At 47.5% G+C, this 16,434-nt stretch overlaps 1 protein-coding gene across 1 annotated transcript in view; it reads left to right on the forward strand.

The window, feature by feature from the left end:
* Nucleotides 1-3,763: 3,763 nt before the first annotated feature.
* The window catches only part of LOC128721943 (cadherin-87A), a 48,063-nt gene continuing 35,392 nt past the window's right edge, over nt 3,764-16,434 (forward strand). The window contains exon 1 of the mRNA XM_053815751.1: nt 3,764-3,824. Coding sequence (XP_053671726.1) covers nt 3,764-3,824 — 61 coding nt within the window. The remainder of the gene's footprint in view (nt 3,825-16,434) is intronic.

The raw sequence follows: 16,434 nt of genomic DNA on the forward strand, positions 1-16,434 counted from the left end.
CTTCCGTCTCTTCTGGCCTCCCCCTTGGGCTAATCAAGCGTCATCCATAAGCGATGAATTGCGTCCCGTCTACGAGCGACCGGGCGCCTCCATTTGCTCCCAGCGAAACCACAGCGATTCAATCGATTGATCAATTTCACGCGCGGATCGAAATTCATTTTTAATCTCATTTGTCAATATTTACTCGTCTGTTGATGATCAGCTTCTATTTTGCTCTTGCGTTCGGAGTTTGGCCGGATCCTCCGTGCCACCGTGGGCTGCCCGGGCAGTACTCGCACGCTCACTGCAACGCCGTCCGGGGGGCTAAACCTTTTCAAGAGACCCTACCCAAAGCGCGAGCTACCGAGCGAAGCGAAGAAACTCGTTTTGGAGCAATAGAAAGCTAAGTCAAAAAAGGGAAAGAATTTGCTCTCCGCCAACACAAGCTGCGGAAACAGATACGGAGACGTGATGCATTGAAATCAATCGACTCATCTTCATCTTTTCCAACTTCGAAGCACACGGTTTAATGCAAATAAAAAGAAATCCTATTATCATCGATTGCTGCTTTCTCCGATTCGGTTGGGGGTAGCTAGCGTAAGACGTCTAGCTTTTTTTTTCTCCTCCAATTGCTCTCGAAACAGAGAACCACGGTCGGGGCAAACGGTAGCAAGAATGGAACGCGTTCCAGCACAGCCTAACCTTGTACGCTTGTTGGTCATGTTTCGTTTTGGCTTACGTACGAATCGTTTCGGTTCAGTGAGGGTACCAAACCGGCACGGCCTGGACTCCGTTGCGATGCCTCCGTCAATATGCAAACGAGCGTTCACTCGGAAACACTGGCAGCAAAGTTTCAGACAAAACTAACGCAAAAAGACCAGCAGACGTATCGGGATGTCTGGCGTAACCGACCGTGGTACGGGATCGACATAATACAGAAGCCAAACGACAGATGGCGCAACGACGGACCGAGCTTTTATTGACCACGTGTGTTCGATTGGAACTATCGAGCGCTGGTGAAATTGATTCGGTTTCCGATATGACAATATGCATATGATAATTTAAGCAGAATTATCGATTCTTGTTTTCGTGGAGTTCCCGTGGTATGGTTGTAGAAAGGTGCTGGCGGTTGTTTTACTTGCTGTAGATTCTTGCTCTACCTGTAAGTTTAAAAGAATATTATAATGTAGGAAAATAAATCCAGGCACTTAAGAGTAATCAAATTAATCACCTATTTGAACAAATGCACACAAGCATAGCTAGATTTTGGAACATTCAAAAAGGAGTTTTCCATAGTTTATCACTATGGTTTATCGTACAGTAACATACTGTACCCAACCGTTCCGTAACCTTTTCCAGTACAATAGCGATAGACGGTGCGCGTCCTATCGACCAAACCCAGTGAAGATGGCGCGACAATGGACCGATTTGTCGAAAACTCCGCCAGCACACCGCGAGCAGGAGGGAACCATTAAGTGGAAATAAATATAATTTTATGAATTTTCAATTCCCATACCTTTTCGCTTTGTCGCCTGTGAACTTTCGCCAGCTCCAGTCCCGTAGAAGGCGCGTGGTTTAAAGTTATGATGCACGTACCTTGAATTGGCTGGACTGCTTTGATTGGGTCGCTCTAGACACTTGGGAAAGGCATTCAAAGCACACTGCGATGGTGAACCGAGATGGCGCGCGCTCGTTTCGGCCGCCATCGAAACCGTACGGATACTCTTTCGAAAATGACGACAATGGATTTTTGATTTTCCCCGTCGTTCCTTCGCTGCACCCCACGGCGACTCCCGCGGCCATGAATGGGGCTCGTGGGATGCAATATATGAGCTGCTTTTGGGGCGGAGATATATAAGATTTTCCAGCAGCTTTCCTTTACGAGCGTCCTTTTGAAGGCAACGGCCACAATGCTCCCGAAAAGCGAGCAGAGTGGGCCAGTTCCTTTGGTGTTCCTGTCTTCATTCTGTTGGCTTCCGGGCCGCATTACTGGCTCAGGGAAAGCTATCGTGCTGGCTTTTACGTCTTTTATGCCGCTTTCGAGGGGCTAGGCCTTCGCGCAGGCAACCTTCCGTGCTCATCGAACCGACGGGTAAGCCAGGGAAAGAAGATCGAACCGGTGCTCCAAGGGGCTACTGTTCGAGTAGGAGAGTGAGGGTTTTGATCTTTGAAAGGGCCTCCGCTCCGGTTTTCCGCTGGGTGATCAATTGATTTGCATACTTTACGACTCCGATAGAGCTATTGACGGGTCTGGCGATGGTGGCGGCTTTTTTCGTTCCTTCTCTTTTTTTTTTGTTCATTTCATTTTGCATGTGTCCAGAATATTTCGCACCGTCTTGGATATTAAAATTTTCTACTTGATTCTTTACGGGGTGGATTTCAGGAGGGTGAAACAGCTGATACCAAGCACACACGGTTGGCCATAATCGATTGGCAGGGTTTACGATTGCGAACGCCCGTCAGCGTGTGCAAGGGAGTCGCTTTTTTTCCCGCAAACATCTCGCGCCCGATTCATCTCGGGGCCGATCCTTCGATCGCATCGCTCCCGGTAGCATGTTAGCACGTGCCCGCCATGAACAACCCTTTTTTATGGATCACTTTGCGACCGTTTCGTTTACGGTCGTACATGCCACTTTCACCGGGTATGCGAACTCGCCCGGGACGGACCAAAAGCGGTTTCGAAAGGCACTTTCCATCGGACCGGGCTTATCGCTGCGTTATCCCTTTTTCGCTTCGCTTCGGCAAGGGCGGCTCTCATTTACCCTCGTCACTTTGCGGACGCGGTGGGTTCCCATTCGAAATAGAGAAATTGAACACGATGGCAGGGATTTTGCTATTAAAAATTCGATTTTAATACTTCAATCGGCACACCGCAGTGTGCGATACGGTAGCGCAGTGGTTTGGAATTCGAGTGTCGGCATGCGTCCGTAACATGGTGACATTAGAACATCTAGACTCTCGTTTCGTGCCGAGCATGCAGTGGGTAACTAATTTAATATTACTGGGAACGATACTGCACCTAGAATGTTATGGTTTCTTTGTGTCGTTTCGTTGTAGGTTGTATTGATTGTCGATTGGATATTTTGTATGTGAGTTTTTGTACTATTCACTTGTGTTATTGATTTGAAATGTTTAGAAAAATTACTATAGCTTGCAATTCATATATTTGCTTATCGTTGAGTAGCCATATCAACAGTAGGAATAACGAAAGAATATTTATCAGACATTTTATCATTGCTTTTTGGGTTCCATTTTCAATAAAATTCATTCACATTCAGATGCGCTGCTGCAAAAAGTCACTGTTTGGATTCGTTAAATGTGTTATAATATGCATGACAAGCAGAATAAGGTAATATTATTTTTAGCTGCAGTCCTGTAAATTCCGCTTGACCTACTATCCCGGGCACTGTCAGGAAAAAAACAACTTTGGATTGGTTTTCGAAGCACACGGAAGTGGGGTGCCGCTGCCCAAGCGCTACACTTACATATTGATTACATTTGTGCCGCCCTCATGTGCACGTGTTTCCACCGGCAGTAAAATTAGTATAAATATTGGGAAACTTTTTCGTTCCTTCTCGTGCCCGGTAACAGCTTGGCACGTCAATCTAGGACAAGCGAGAGCTTCCACACGCACGCGAGAGCCACTCATTCAGCTGGATGAACACGCACATACTAATCCTGGGTCTTATCCGCACTCTCATTTATCTCTCTCTCTTTCACTCTCTCGCTTTCTTTCTTTCGCAGGAAATTCGTATTGTCCGGTAAACGGGCCGCAGGGGGAACGATGTTACCCCGATGGAGAGTCTTGGTGTCGCTCGTTACGGTTGGTCTGCTGCTCGAACCATGTAAGTAATAAATTGGTCCCTTTTGCCCGTCCAATTTCACCATCGTCCCCCCCAATGTCCTTCGGTTATCCTTCGAGATACTCGTCTCAAGCAATGGCGGCTGGTGATATGCTGAGAAGCGAAAGAAAAAGAGCGATCTTCCGTCCACTCGGGGCCGGGGCATCCCAAGCGTCAAGTGACAAACCGTTCAAGCCGACCTTCCCGAGGGCGACGCAGTACAGTAGTTGTGGGCAAATAAAGTGACAGGTTTATTATTGCCATTGTTGCATATCGAGCGACCGAGGGGGAGGGCGTTGCGTATGTTTCCGGAGCTTAACCGTACCGTTGACAAGTCGTGTCGGCCTGGGCGGACACTGAGAGACAGATCAATCTTGGCCGCCGGTGGTGGGCACGAGCAAAGGTGCGCCTCCATTCGCCAAAAACTCGACGTGCCCGGTCGCCATTGCCAAGCCTGAAAGGAAGGATGGTAGGATGGTAGGAGCCAGTGACAACCCCGGCCAGGGTTAGTGTAGTGTTTATTTGTTATGCTTCAATGCCAGCTACCCGTGGAGGAGCTGGCAGGGGCAAGTTATTTCGTTGCGGTTTTCGTTTTATTGTACGCCATTCCACCAGCGAAGCCCGGCCCTGCCAAAAGGGTCGTGACCCGCGACATGACGTGCCGCCATTCTGCCCTCCCTGACTCGCTGCCGGAAAAGGTGCACGTCATGCTCGGTCTTGAATTATTTACTTTGGCTTCTCCGGTGTCGTGGATCGTAGGACACGTTTTTCCTAGGGCTGGCGGGTCTGACGGGCGCGATTGTGTGTCACCTTCTCGCTTCAGCCAAGGAGAACGGGCCCCGTACAGAGGACGGTGCGTGTCGAGAGCTGGCAGATTTTCCTGTGACAATCTCGACCGCTGTGGTTGTTCTGTGCTTGAGCGGAAGATCCCCCGCTGGCTAGGATGATGAGTTGTGTTGTTGTTTGCTCTGGTTGCCTGCGCCTTTTTGAGTGCGATCTAGCAACCATCGCTTTGGTGGGATGGTTTTTTTCTTCTTCTTCTTCTTCTTCTTTTCTCGCTCACCTCAAGAACGCTTTCCGCCCCCGTGGGGAAATTGAGGTGTATACAATGTGATTAGTTGAAGTGATTTTCGTTTATTCCTTTTGCGGTCGGATAAGGAGTCTTTAGCAGGATGGAGGCTCCCGGGCGCTGTTTGAGCGTTACGGGTGAGCAGGTAAAATTTATCACCATTTTGGGCCGTTCCTTCAGTTGGAGTGCCAGTGTTGTTGGGTGGAGCAAGCCGCGGGCAAACAAATCATATTGCCAGCAAATCGGTTGCCCTTTGCTGCTTTTTTTTGCGAGCGTTGTGTACGTACAATATTGTGGAAAAGCGGGTTAACTTGTGAGCTGAAAACGAAGCAAATAGACACATTTTTACCGAGTTTTATCGATAATTGATGTCTCGAATACGCTCAAATTCTGAACCGATAGATTACAGCAAATTTTCAACATTACATTAACCAGAGTGGATTTGCATAATCAGTTAAACATAGAATTGGTCATTCGTTGAAATGAAACCTCTCCCCAAATTTACTAATGAGGCACGTTAACATTTTTGTAGGCTGGAATATTTAATTTGCTGCTCATAAAATAGTGCAGCCATCGTGCTTGGAAATCTTGGAACCCCGATTGCCATCATTCTCTTTCGCTCACCGTCTGACGCCAGCCGAGCAGGATAATAAAATCCTGCATAAATTTTCACCTTAGCCCCCGGTCGCTGTAGAACCGACGCTAGGCAGCACCGAATCGTTGCTAGAGCATTGTTTCCACTCCTCTGCGAGTGTCACCAGCGACGCAAATACGGGCCCCACCATCTTGGGTTATGAATGCCGCTGGCACCGTCGACTGCAGAACGATTGCCAGGTGTGTCGGAAGATTTGTTGCAAATCGGAAGGACGCGCGCGCATTGCGTATTCCGCTGTGAAGGTCGGCATCGTTTTGTCGGCTTCTTGGCAAATCCAATTTGCGAAAAAGTTCCCCGCCAACCTGACTCCGGAGCGCACCTGAATGTGACGGATCGAGAGCCAACCGGCGGCTAAGGACGAAAGGACCACACCGGTGGGCTCGTTCGTTTTCGCCTTGAAGCGTGAATTGAATCTCGCGCCAGGCGGGACCAAGCTGGCGGGACCGATGGGAAAGCGACGTCCTGTCGTTGCCATTGCCACCGATCCTTGACGACGCGCCACCGGTACACCGGTACATTACTTTCGTGCTCATTGCCAGGCGCCCAGCCCAGGACCGGTCGATCGTCCTTTTCACGCGCCGTCCCAGCACCCAGCGAGGTCCTGTCCCGTACCCTTTTTGATACGTCCGGGTGGCGCGAGCTTTTTGGAGCATAAATTTGATGATTCCGCTTCGACTGGCTCGTTTCGGTCGGAACAATTTCATATTCAGTGCAAAGTTGAGCGTCGTAGCCGGGAAAACTCGTGCGCCTTCAATTCTGTAAATTAAATTTACCTTCGTTCTCGGAATGAACCCTAGCCCAGGCGGGTGGGGGTTTCATTAGGAAAAATGCTCCTCATGTCACTCGCATTCCCGACATCGCTCGTCCTGTTCCACGATCATTAGCCAACCGGCAACCTGCGGGCTAATTCGTTCGTATGATCGCATTTGCGATGGCTGGACGAACTTTGACGAAACTTTCGGTGAAAACTTCTCTGTCCGAATGGTGCGGTGTGGGTGTGAAGAAAAATCACACCGAGTGTCGATCTGTCTCCACTGCAGCTTCCACAAATTGTTCGTATTGTGTTTGATGATTTCCGAAAAGTGCAGTGAAAGGATGTGGAATGTGGTAAACGCAACCGACAGGTTTTGATTACATTCACTTCAACTCTGGCAGCGTTAGACGCAAAGGTTAGAGAGAGGTTTAGGTTTTTGAGGAAAATTGTGGCTCATTCTTTGACATTTTTGCGATACGTGATTCTGATGGTAACATGTGGTAAACTTTAAGTTATCGAACAAACTAATCGTAGGGTAGATAGTGGTATTGCTCGTGGAACATATGGCAAAAAACGCATAGAACATCGTGGTAAATTCGTGGTGAGCGAATATGAGAATGGACCCGAGATTGGTCACAAAAACTAAGCTCCCACAGAATCCTTTTCGAATGAAATAGGACTCTGGAAGTTTAGCTAGCCAACAGGATGCACAGCAAACACCTCCACCTATCACGAATCACTATGTGTTTTATCGACATACGATGGGGGCTTGTGTCGCTCTGGAATCATGGAAGGACACAAATACCACTTCGTATGGTTCGCAATGCTCATGAAAATGCATCCGCTACGTTAGTAGCTTTTAAAAGGTTCAGTTATTGCAGCCCTGTTGCAAGAGGATTCGAATGGGTGTTCATTTAGTAGAGAATGAAATTCAATTTACAAAAGGTAAAATAATTAAGCTCTAGTCATCGAAATACTTAGAAATATTTCCAAAAGATTCATATTTCAAATTTCGTGCCGCCGCTTTAATGCAGCAGAACGGTCTGCTTATCAGGTATTTGTAGACACTTCATTTTTCATCATGTAGAACATTCACCCGGTACTGCTGCTACACGAGTTTGAGCCATTTTTGTTCTCTTTTTCTGTCTACCAACCGCAATGAGCCCTCGAGAAGGGTTGGTAAAATGGTAGCCAAACTGACGAGCTTTTGCCACGCACGGTGCCACCCGCTTACGAGCGGATTTTGGAATGGATGCAACGAACACGAACGATGGCCGGCGCCACTGACAGTGTGGTGACGACGCTGATGATAATGATGATGATGACGATTACCACCATCGTGAGCACGGTGGTTTGGATAGGCCATCGGGGAGGGTTTTAGCTTCTTTTTTTCATCTTTCCGTTGCCACAGCTTGCCCAACGGTTCGGGTGCGGGTTTGTTTGTTCACATTGTTCACGGTCGGTTTTACGAGTGGTGAGACAACGAACGACAGCGCATTTTTGCTACCGGACATGCTTCTTTATAAACATGTCGAGATCATACGAGCAGCTCTTTGTGCTGCTCTCGATTCCGTGAATGACACTTTTTCTTCGTCCGTGGCGTGGTGTTGCGGAGTCGGTGTAAATTATTGTTCTTTTTATCGGTGTGGGACAAACGGATCGAAAATGGCGCTCGCCCGTCGGTTAGTGGTAGCACACATTTTTCACACTAGAGCTTGCTTCACCGATTCAAAATAAGCGCCTCAATATCACTTCCGTACACCATCGATGGGTAATGTAAATTCAAGTGCCAAGTCACAAAACTGCACAGAAAACGACCCACAAACGTCCTGGACTACGCCCGGCTTATCATATGGAGCAGCTATCTTCTCAAGATAAACCATATGTCACGGATGTAGCACGGGTGTGCACCCTTCGGCCGGTGGGTGCACGTTTGGTGCAACAAAGCATGCAATAAAACTGACACAAATTGTGGAATTAAATTTAATTAAAACCCCACACCAGGCGGCTCCACCGGCGCGCGTACATGAGCAATGGGAGCCGTTTTATGAACACTACATCATACCGTGACCGAACCGTGACCGGGAGTGTGCGGTGGCGCCAGAATGGTGGCGCCAACCGATGTGCTCCCGAGAGCCAGATGCAGTGCCAAAATTATACACCCTATTCGGGGGTACCGATGCATTTTCCGCTCGCAAACGCCCGCAACTTCCTGTGCCTGGTGAAAATAAAAGTAAAACCAACAGCACACCAACAATAGCCGAACCGTAGTCTATCGGACCACCAGGCTGGATTCGGTGGCAACCTTTCGTGGTGCTGCGCTACAACTGTAATGTCTGCGAGATGCACGTTTGGTCCGACGTGGGCGCCACCGTGGTCACCGTTCTGGTGGAGTTTGGTAATGAAACGGAATGAAATACTTCAGTGGCACATTTCACAGTTTCGCGGGGTTCGTGGTGCTCATCATCGAACCACAGCAGGCGCAGTGAAGGTGGTGAAGCGTATCCTAGGAAACCACACGCTTCTGCTAGCCGCGGCTTACTCAGGCGGCGAACGGTTGAGGGCAGCTTAATAGCGAATTTGTTTGGCCATCGAATACGCGCCAGAGATAATTTTTCCATGAAAAAGGCTTAAAGGGAAAAGCCTCTTTGTCATGGAAAAAGACAGAAATAATGCATACATGAAATTAATTTTAAAACGCGTTATTAAGATATTTTAAACTTGTTCATTTAAATTCCATACAGGGTTGTTGGTGTCAAGCTACTTACTTTCTGGCTTACTGGACTTTAACGCCCATCTTAAGACAGAAAGTTTGCGTACCATTTTATCGTACAATATCGATCGCACTTCGATTGCATCGGACCGTAGGTCATGAAGATACTTTCTCGACTTAATGACCACGGTGACCCGTTTTGATTTTGAAATAGTCGCATACACACTGCGAGTGAGTGAGATGGCAGGAAGAAGAAAAAAAAAAGGCTGATGGCAGCCAAGTTTCTAGTGTGTAATATAGTTTCCGCTTCCGGTTTGTTTTGTACCCAATGCACTGGATAGAAGTTTCTCTCTCGCGCTCCCTAGCGAAATTCTCTTCCGGGGTGCCTCCGTGATCCTTAGCTTCGCCTTGTGGCCGGATAAAACCGAGGGCGGAAATGGCTGGAAACGGTTAAAAGTTGAAAGTTTTATTTATTTCTCCTTCTTCCTTCCGGCGAGCTGCGAGCTTCTCCGGCTCGTTCCCACTTCCGGCTGGGTGGGTGAGCATTCCGTAGAAAGTGGCACCAAACTTTATGCTAACGCCCCCCCCCTTCTGAGCTGCAAACCAGCAACCGAGCAAAGGGCCAGCAGAAGGCAAATATTCAGATTCTAATTTCCTGCCTTTCCGTCGCAGACACAAGCAAACCAGGGGGTTGACCGAGCTCCCGGAGACGGATCAGTTCCTTGAAACCCACTCCCACAGGCGTGTGCCAGTGACGGCTTTCTCCGTTCGTGGAAGATATTGATGGCAAAAAGCAGCACTGGTGCCACTGGTAGGCGGGCTTTTCTGACGAGTTTGTTGCATTTGAAGCCTTGTGATGGAGCATTTTAAGTTGCAAAGCATGCAAAGGGACTTATTTCGGTGAATGAGTTTTTTCTTTCGTCTGCCGGGTATATCGCTCATATAGGCCCCTTTTGAATGATGCATGGGAGTCATGCTTTTACGCTGCCACAAACCACGCTCAAAGTCAACGTGAAAAGGTACCGGACGAGCCACCGAAACCGCCGGTCGCAAGCCTCTTATTACCGATTCATCGGTCGCTTAATCTGGAAAACCGTAAATAACGTTCATAAATATTCATTAGCCTGGTCAGAAATGAATCAAACATTCCCTCACAGCTGTTTGGTAGTCGGCCGGCTGCCACCGGCTGCTTAACGGACAAAGACCCGACGTGACTGAGGCGGACCGTCAAGCCGAACGGTAAGCGCAATGGCACCGCAAAAGCGCCACGTGTCACTTCGGTGCTGTGAACAATAAAATTCCCGTGCCCGTGCTCCCACATTAATCCCCAATCAGGATTGCGAACCCCGTCCTGGGTGTGATGCACGCTTGATGCGAACGAATAAACAAAATCGCAAAATGGAATGAAAGAAAATGAAAGAAAAATGCTTCCTTAAAGGACAAAAAAAGTAGAAAGTAAAACACATCATTAGCACGATCCGAAGGAAAACAATGTGTTACACAGTGAGCCTTTCGGTTTGCCGGTTTCGGCAGGAGTATTGTGGATTCTGCGCACCGTTTGGATGCCTTCCTGAGGACTAATGTTTGGGGATCGAGCTGCCAAACGGCCAAATGGCACTCGAAAGTGAGCGAAAAGCAAACAGAACCGAGAGAAATAATACCACACTCACACACCCACACACACGCGTGCGTTCGTTTGCGGTGCAATCGTGGGTGGATGATTCACAGAAAACGAATCGAAATGAAACAAAACAAGCACTGGCGGAGAAAGTGTGCTACAAGCTTGAATTCTCGTTCCCGTGTGAATCGAAAAATGGTTCCTTCAGTGTTCCAATCAGCCAACAACGCACTGTCGTCAGAGCACGGTTGACAGAGTGCTTGGTTTGATCTTTTGCTGTTTTTTCCGCTCGATTCCACCACCGATGGTGGTGGGTGATAAATCCCACCCGGAGAAGCCGAAATGGAATCCAATCGAACGAACACCGAGCCTGACGGAAGCGGAAGCATTACAACGTTCGATTGACTTCTGTGCTTTGTGATCCGGGGCATCCCGATGCCGACACGGGCAGCGACATGTTAGCGTGGAGAACAAATTATGTTCCACTAGGATCTAGCAAAAATGGCACGTATACGCAATAGTTTAGTGTCAACTAGCAGGGGCAGAAAACAGTCGTTTCGCGTTTGCCCGTCGATCGGTTCGCTGCTTTCAAAGCTTAAGCCACCGGCTCAGGGTAATCAGCTAAAAGCAACTCCCAGGCAAAGTCGCACGTAAGTCGATTGAACTTTTCACCTTACCTTTTGACGCACCAGCTAGAGGAGTCCGGGCGTCCGGGTTTCCCATTCAATTATCACCCGAGCCGTAAATTGGTGTGACGTTTTGTTTTTTACGATGCCAGCGCGAATGGCTCATTCGCCGACACCGTGTCGCTGTGGAGGGGTCTGGCAAAAGGCAATAAATTCTGGCCATCCTTTCGCCAAACGCATCGACCGAAAAAAGAACAAGTTCTCTCGCCCCATCCCTGCCGTGGTGGGCCGAAATCGACCAACGGACTGATTGGGTTTTTGTTGTTGTTGTTTTCGCTTTTTTGTGTGTGTTCAGTGCAACGCGCACCGGTAGCGCAGAGTTATGGCCATGGTTTTGTGGAGTTTATCCGAAAAATAATAACACTTTTCCCAAGCCGATCGTTGCCGTTCGATTTGCGCTTCTAGCGGGAATTGGGTTCGGTTTTTCCCACCGTTCACCGCCAGTAGGTTGGTGGGAGGCCAACAGCAAGGTCGCACCGCGGCTAATGTCAAATAATGTCACCAGCAGGCGAGCAATCTGTCGCCGATCGCGCCACGGAACTTCTGGCCGTAAACTTTTGCCATTAAATCGGCACCGCCCTGCTCGTTGCGCTGCGGCCGGCGTTCTTCCCGATGCGCGCGACGCGGATGTATGCGCACGATCCCACTCGCGGTGGAGGGTATCGTAAATTTGTTAACAAACGACGAATGACACAGGTGTCTGAGAGCTGCCATAAACGGATGCCTCGTTTATTAGCAACATTACTGCCCGGTAATAGTGATTATGGTACCTGTCCGACGCTTGTTTGCCGGTGAGATAATCTCACAGTTGTCATTAATATTTGCTTCCCGTTATTTATGAGCCAGCTAGAACGCGGGTGACTGTGTGCTACGAGCTTCATTCACTGGGAAAGGCGAAACAATAGGACTGAAATGAACGATGAGTGTTTCGCTGTTGATGGAAAGGTGCGTGCATAAAATAAATATGCTATTATTTACTGAAATCGACCAGGCGCCTCCATTTAAAGCTCAATCGTCTTTAAAACGGTCTCGACTGGCGTCTGGGGAACTGGAACGATAAGTATTCAATCGCAACGACACACTCTATTTATCTCTGCAAGCAACAACCATTAAAATACTATCGTACAGCGACCGATATCAGGGGTACGCTAAAAGCGTCTCCTGCTCTACGGGCAAATGCTTATAAGGGGCTTATGGAAACCAAAGCGAATGATCTTAAATCCATTCGAAAACAGATTCTTTGGCGCTTGGGAATGTTTTTTTGAAAACATCAACACATCTTTAGAGTTCCTCGTCAGTGTGTGTGTATTCAAAAAACCCCCACACACTGTTCGCGCTGCCATCGAAACGGTAAACGGATGTGTTTATTCCGCACATTTGCTCTAAATTTCCGGCCACTCCCAGTCGGGTGGAAACGAGGGTGCAAAACGATCGGGATGTACCGGTCTCGCTGGCAGGTACGGGTACGGTTACGAGTCAACCCACGAAACGACCCTCTGCCAGGAAAATGGCACACCGAGAAAACGCGGTTGAGCAGCACCGTACCATATGCGAAACCCGGGTACCGAGGGACCCCCGTGGGAAGGTATAACACATTCAGGCTAATTCATTTGCATGTGAATGTTGTTCAAGCAGAAGAGCGAAGAGGGTTTCTTGTGGTGGCTGATTTTGGGTTTTGTTAGTTTTTTTTTTGCTGCAACACAGTTCATCGGTTTTTTTTTGAGAAGCGTCTTGCTTGGTTCGGGTGGCGAGGAAAGCTCACATACGAAGTATGATTTTCAATTAATGATCGACGAGGCTTTTGCGAAAGAAAAGATGAACTTCTATTTGGTAACGGTTTTAAATTGGTGTTTCACGTTCAGGATAGTTTTATAAGGTGTTTGAATATAGTTTGTTTTAAATGCAAAATACGCTCACTAACAAGCATTTCAAACTGTAGTTTGACTTACAGAATAATGTACTCAAACACAGTCGTAAGATTTTGCTGAGATGTTTTTGAAGCAGAATAAACTCCTTTTGCTATTATAGCTCAAGATTTTTCCCAATTTCTTGCTAAATAAATTTGTAACCATCACTAATTAAACACAGTTTTAATCACTTTATGGCTGATATAACCCGTGATTTTACAACTCACTCACCTGTAGGAGAAAGTTTTACGAAGAGCACGAAATTGAAAACGAAACTTCGAACATCGTGTAGCACACTCGCCATGCTAAGCCGAATGTGTGCTCTCTGATCAGTCGGTACAAGTTCCGTATATACGCTGTCGAACACGAGATAAGGTCAATTTTTTGATGAGCGTCTCAAAACAAGCGGAAAATGTAACATGAGAAGTTGCGAAAGTTTTTCTCATTAAAACTCGGCCCAGAGGGTAAAAGTTTCCTTACCCCACGTGTTCGATTGCGAGTGCGGTCGAGAAGGGTACGTTCACTCAGCAGCTGGGCCGGGATAGGCCGGGATGCTAAGAATGAAACAGACGAATGGGCCAGGTCGTATGCATCCAGCCGAAAATTGGTGCCCCGTTCGTTGGCTTTGAACTCGGAGATTTGTTTGCGGTATTCGCTTTCCGACTGATCGGGGTTTTGCGCTGTGTTGCTTGCTTTTGCTCTTCGCGCGCAACTTTTCCCGTTGCTGTGGCTCAAGTTTCGTTGTTTCATCGAACATCAAGCCCACGCGGACGCGGCGGAAGAAAGAGAAAAAATATAATCAAACCTCTTTAAATGGAAAGTTTGGCGTTCAATTTACCGTTTAGCGTCTTATGTTGCGGAAGACGACGGCCAACCAAGGTTGAAGCCTTTTGCGGGCAACCCGAACCCGCGAGTTTGCAAGCCAAACGTGCTGAAGGTGAAACGTTGGTGGTTTGAGTGCGGCAAAAAAGTTGCTGAGCCAGCCTTCGAGGTTTTTTTTACTCCCTGTCAAAAGTAATACGTTGCCAGCCGCGTGGCATGTGTGGGTGCCTTGCGGGTGTGGTATTGCTTAGCTACGCGAACACGAGGATCAGACCAGTCACGGAAGTGAAAAATTCCTTCGCATAAATTGTACGGTATGCGAAATATGGCCGTTTTCACCCTCCGCTTTTTTCGCCTCAGCCAAGGCAAAGCGCGTGTATGTTTGTAATGGCAACACTCAAGACCTAACCGGCGGCACCAGCAGCAACGAAAGCGGTAGCCGAAACATCGAGAGCCTGTCGTAGAGGTGAAGTGCTGTACCACGTACATTTTTCTTCCATTACATCTTGCCAGTCGCGGCTGGTGAGTAAAAGGGAGGGTGGTGGTGCTATCGGGAGGGGAATCATTTACATGGGATCAAAGTTATGCAAAAAATATTACGCTTCCTTGCAAATTACCTTCCGCGCTAGGGTGACCTTTTCCATTTCATGGTGCCGTTCGCTTTTTGCCGTAACGTTCAACACACATACGCTCAACACAGTTCAAGACGCGTGCCTGTGTGAGTGTGTGGAGTTCTTTTTCAGGAACGGTTATGCTTGAGAACTAATTGTTTGCCTCAGCGCACATTCGAGGATGTCACTCACTTGAACAACTCGACCCTTAGTCGCTTTCAGTTTTGCAGAAAAGGTTTAGAAGCCATTTCTGGGAAATTGTTTGAAAGCTTTCGTGAAACTTTTGCCAACCAATGTTGGCATTGGCAACGAGAGACATAGTAAATGCGATCATAGGAGACATTGGCGCATGTATTCTGCAGACGAGTTAAATTTTTGCACTTTGTGCGTGCTATGGTTTATTGTGAGAATTTAAGTCTTTGTTTTGAGTTTGCTCAGCTTTATAGATTAATTTTAGCTTATTTTTGGGGAACCAAAACATTAGTTGCGCCAAGTAATCAAATAACTACATGTAGTAGTTTAATAAGAAACAAAATTGCTCTGATTGCAACTAATCGGAATGGTTTCTTTTTTGCTTGTAACTTATCATCTGTGGTGTGCCTCAAAGCTGCTTGCTTTCATCCCTAATGAGAGTCGTGTTCACCCATCCGATATTCAAAGCAGCGTTTTTTTTTTGCACACCACTAACCGACCGTCTGCAGCTAAGTGCTCCTGGAGTATACTGCACATGTGATAAACGCAACATACTCTAACGAGAAAGCGAGACGAAGACTGGGAGAGAAAAAGTGGACAACAAACAGCGAGAGACAGAAAAAAATAATAATTTACTACATTTCGACCGGCACTGGGGCAAGCGCAAGTGCAAACAAGTGGAATAAAATCACTAGATACAACACGCTAAAACACACGTTTTGAGCTGAAGAACTTTTTCTCCAGAGTGAAGTAAAAAATTACACACACACACACACGCTCACACACGACGAATTTTATTTCACATCGCGCTTTCTCACCATCCCACCCCCACCTAGCGCCATCGCTGTCGACACTTTCGACTCCCGTTTCGAAGCGGGTGTCGATGGAGGCGCCTGGTTGCTGGTATTCCCGGGAAGTAGTTCGCTCGCGTTTTTTATTTCATTATTTTTTGCTTCCCACCGGCCGGCACGGTTGCGCTACTAAATTGAGAAATGGTAGGTTTTGATGGTTGAACAATGCACGTCACTGTTCTTATTGCACTCTCGAACGTGTCGAGTAAACGAGCGCACGCAGAGGAAATGGCACTCGGAGATTTCTTATGGCCGGTGTTGGTACGCGTTCATTCGAAATAAACTTATACTTTTGGTTCGTTTAGCGAAATATGATGTCTAACGGTGTGCGGTAGGCAGGCTTCAAATTCTAAGGAATCCTACACTTTATCCTTTTCTTGAAACACATGAGCCATCGCCCAGGAAGAGCTTAGTTTGGGGTGAAAAAAGAAAGAAATAAACTAAAACATAAATGCAAGACAATACGAACTGCCGCCGGGTGCAGATGTTTGTGATGGGAGTTTTGTGCTGGTTCGTTTCAGCCCGGTAAAGAAGAGGAATTAAAAACAAAACAACAAAAAAAGCACCCCAAAACACTCGTTTCCGGAAGTGCCGGTTCCGTGAACGAGCATGATGGCGTTGCGTTGCCATGACAGGATGGAATGAAATTAATAATTTCGTTCGTACATTATTCCATCGTTTCTCGTGACGCTCATACCGGGCTTGGCAGGATCGTTGGAAAGGAAAATTTATCGT

The sequence above is a fragment of the Anopheles nili genome, chromosome 2 (assembly GCF_943737925.1).
Source record: "Anopheles nili chromosome 2, idAnoNiliSN_F5_01, whole genome shotgun sequence".
In the NCBI taxonomy this organism is placed as follows: domain Eukaryota; kingdom Metazoa; phylum Arthropoda; class Insecta; order Diptera; family Culicidae; genus Anopheles; species Anopheles nili.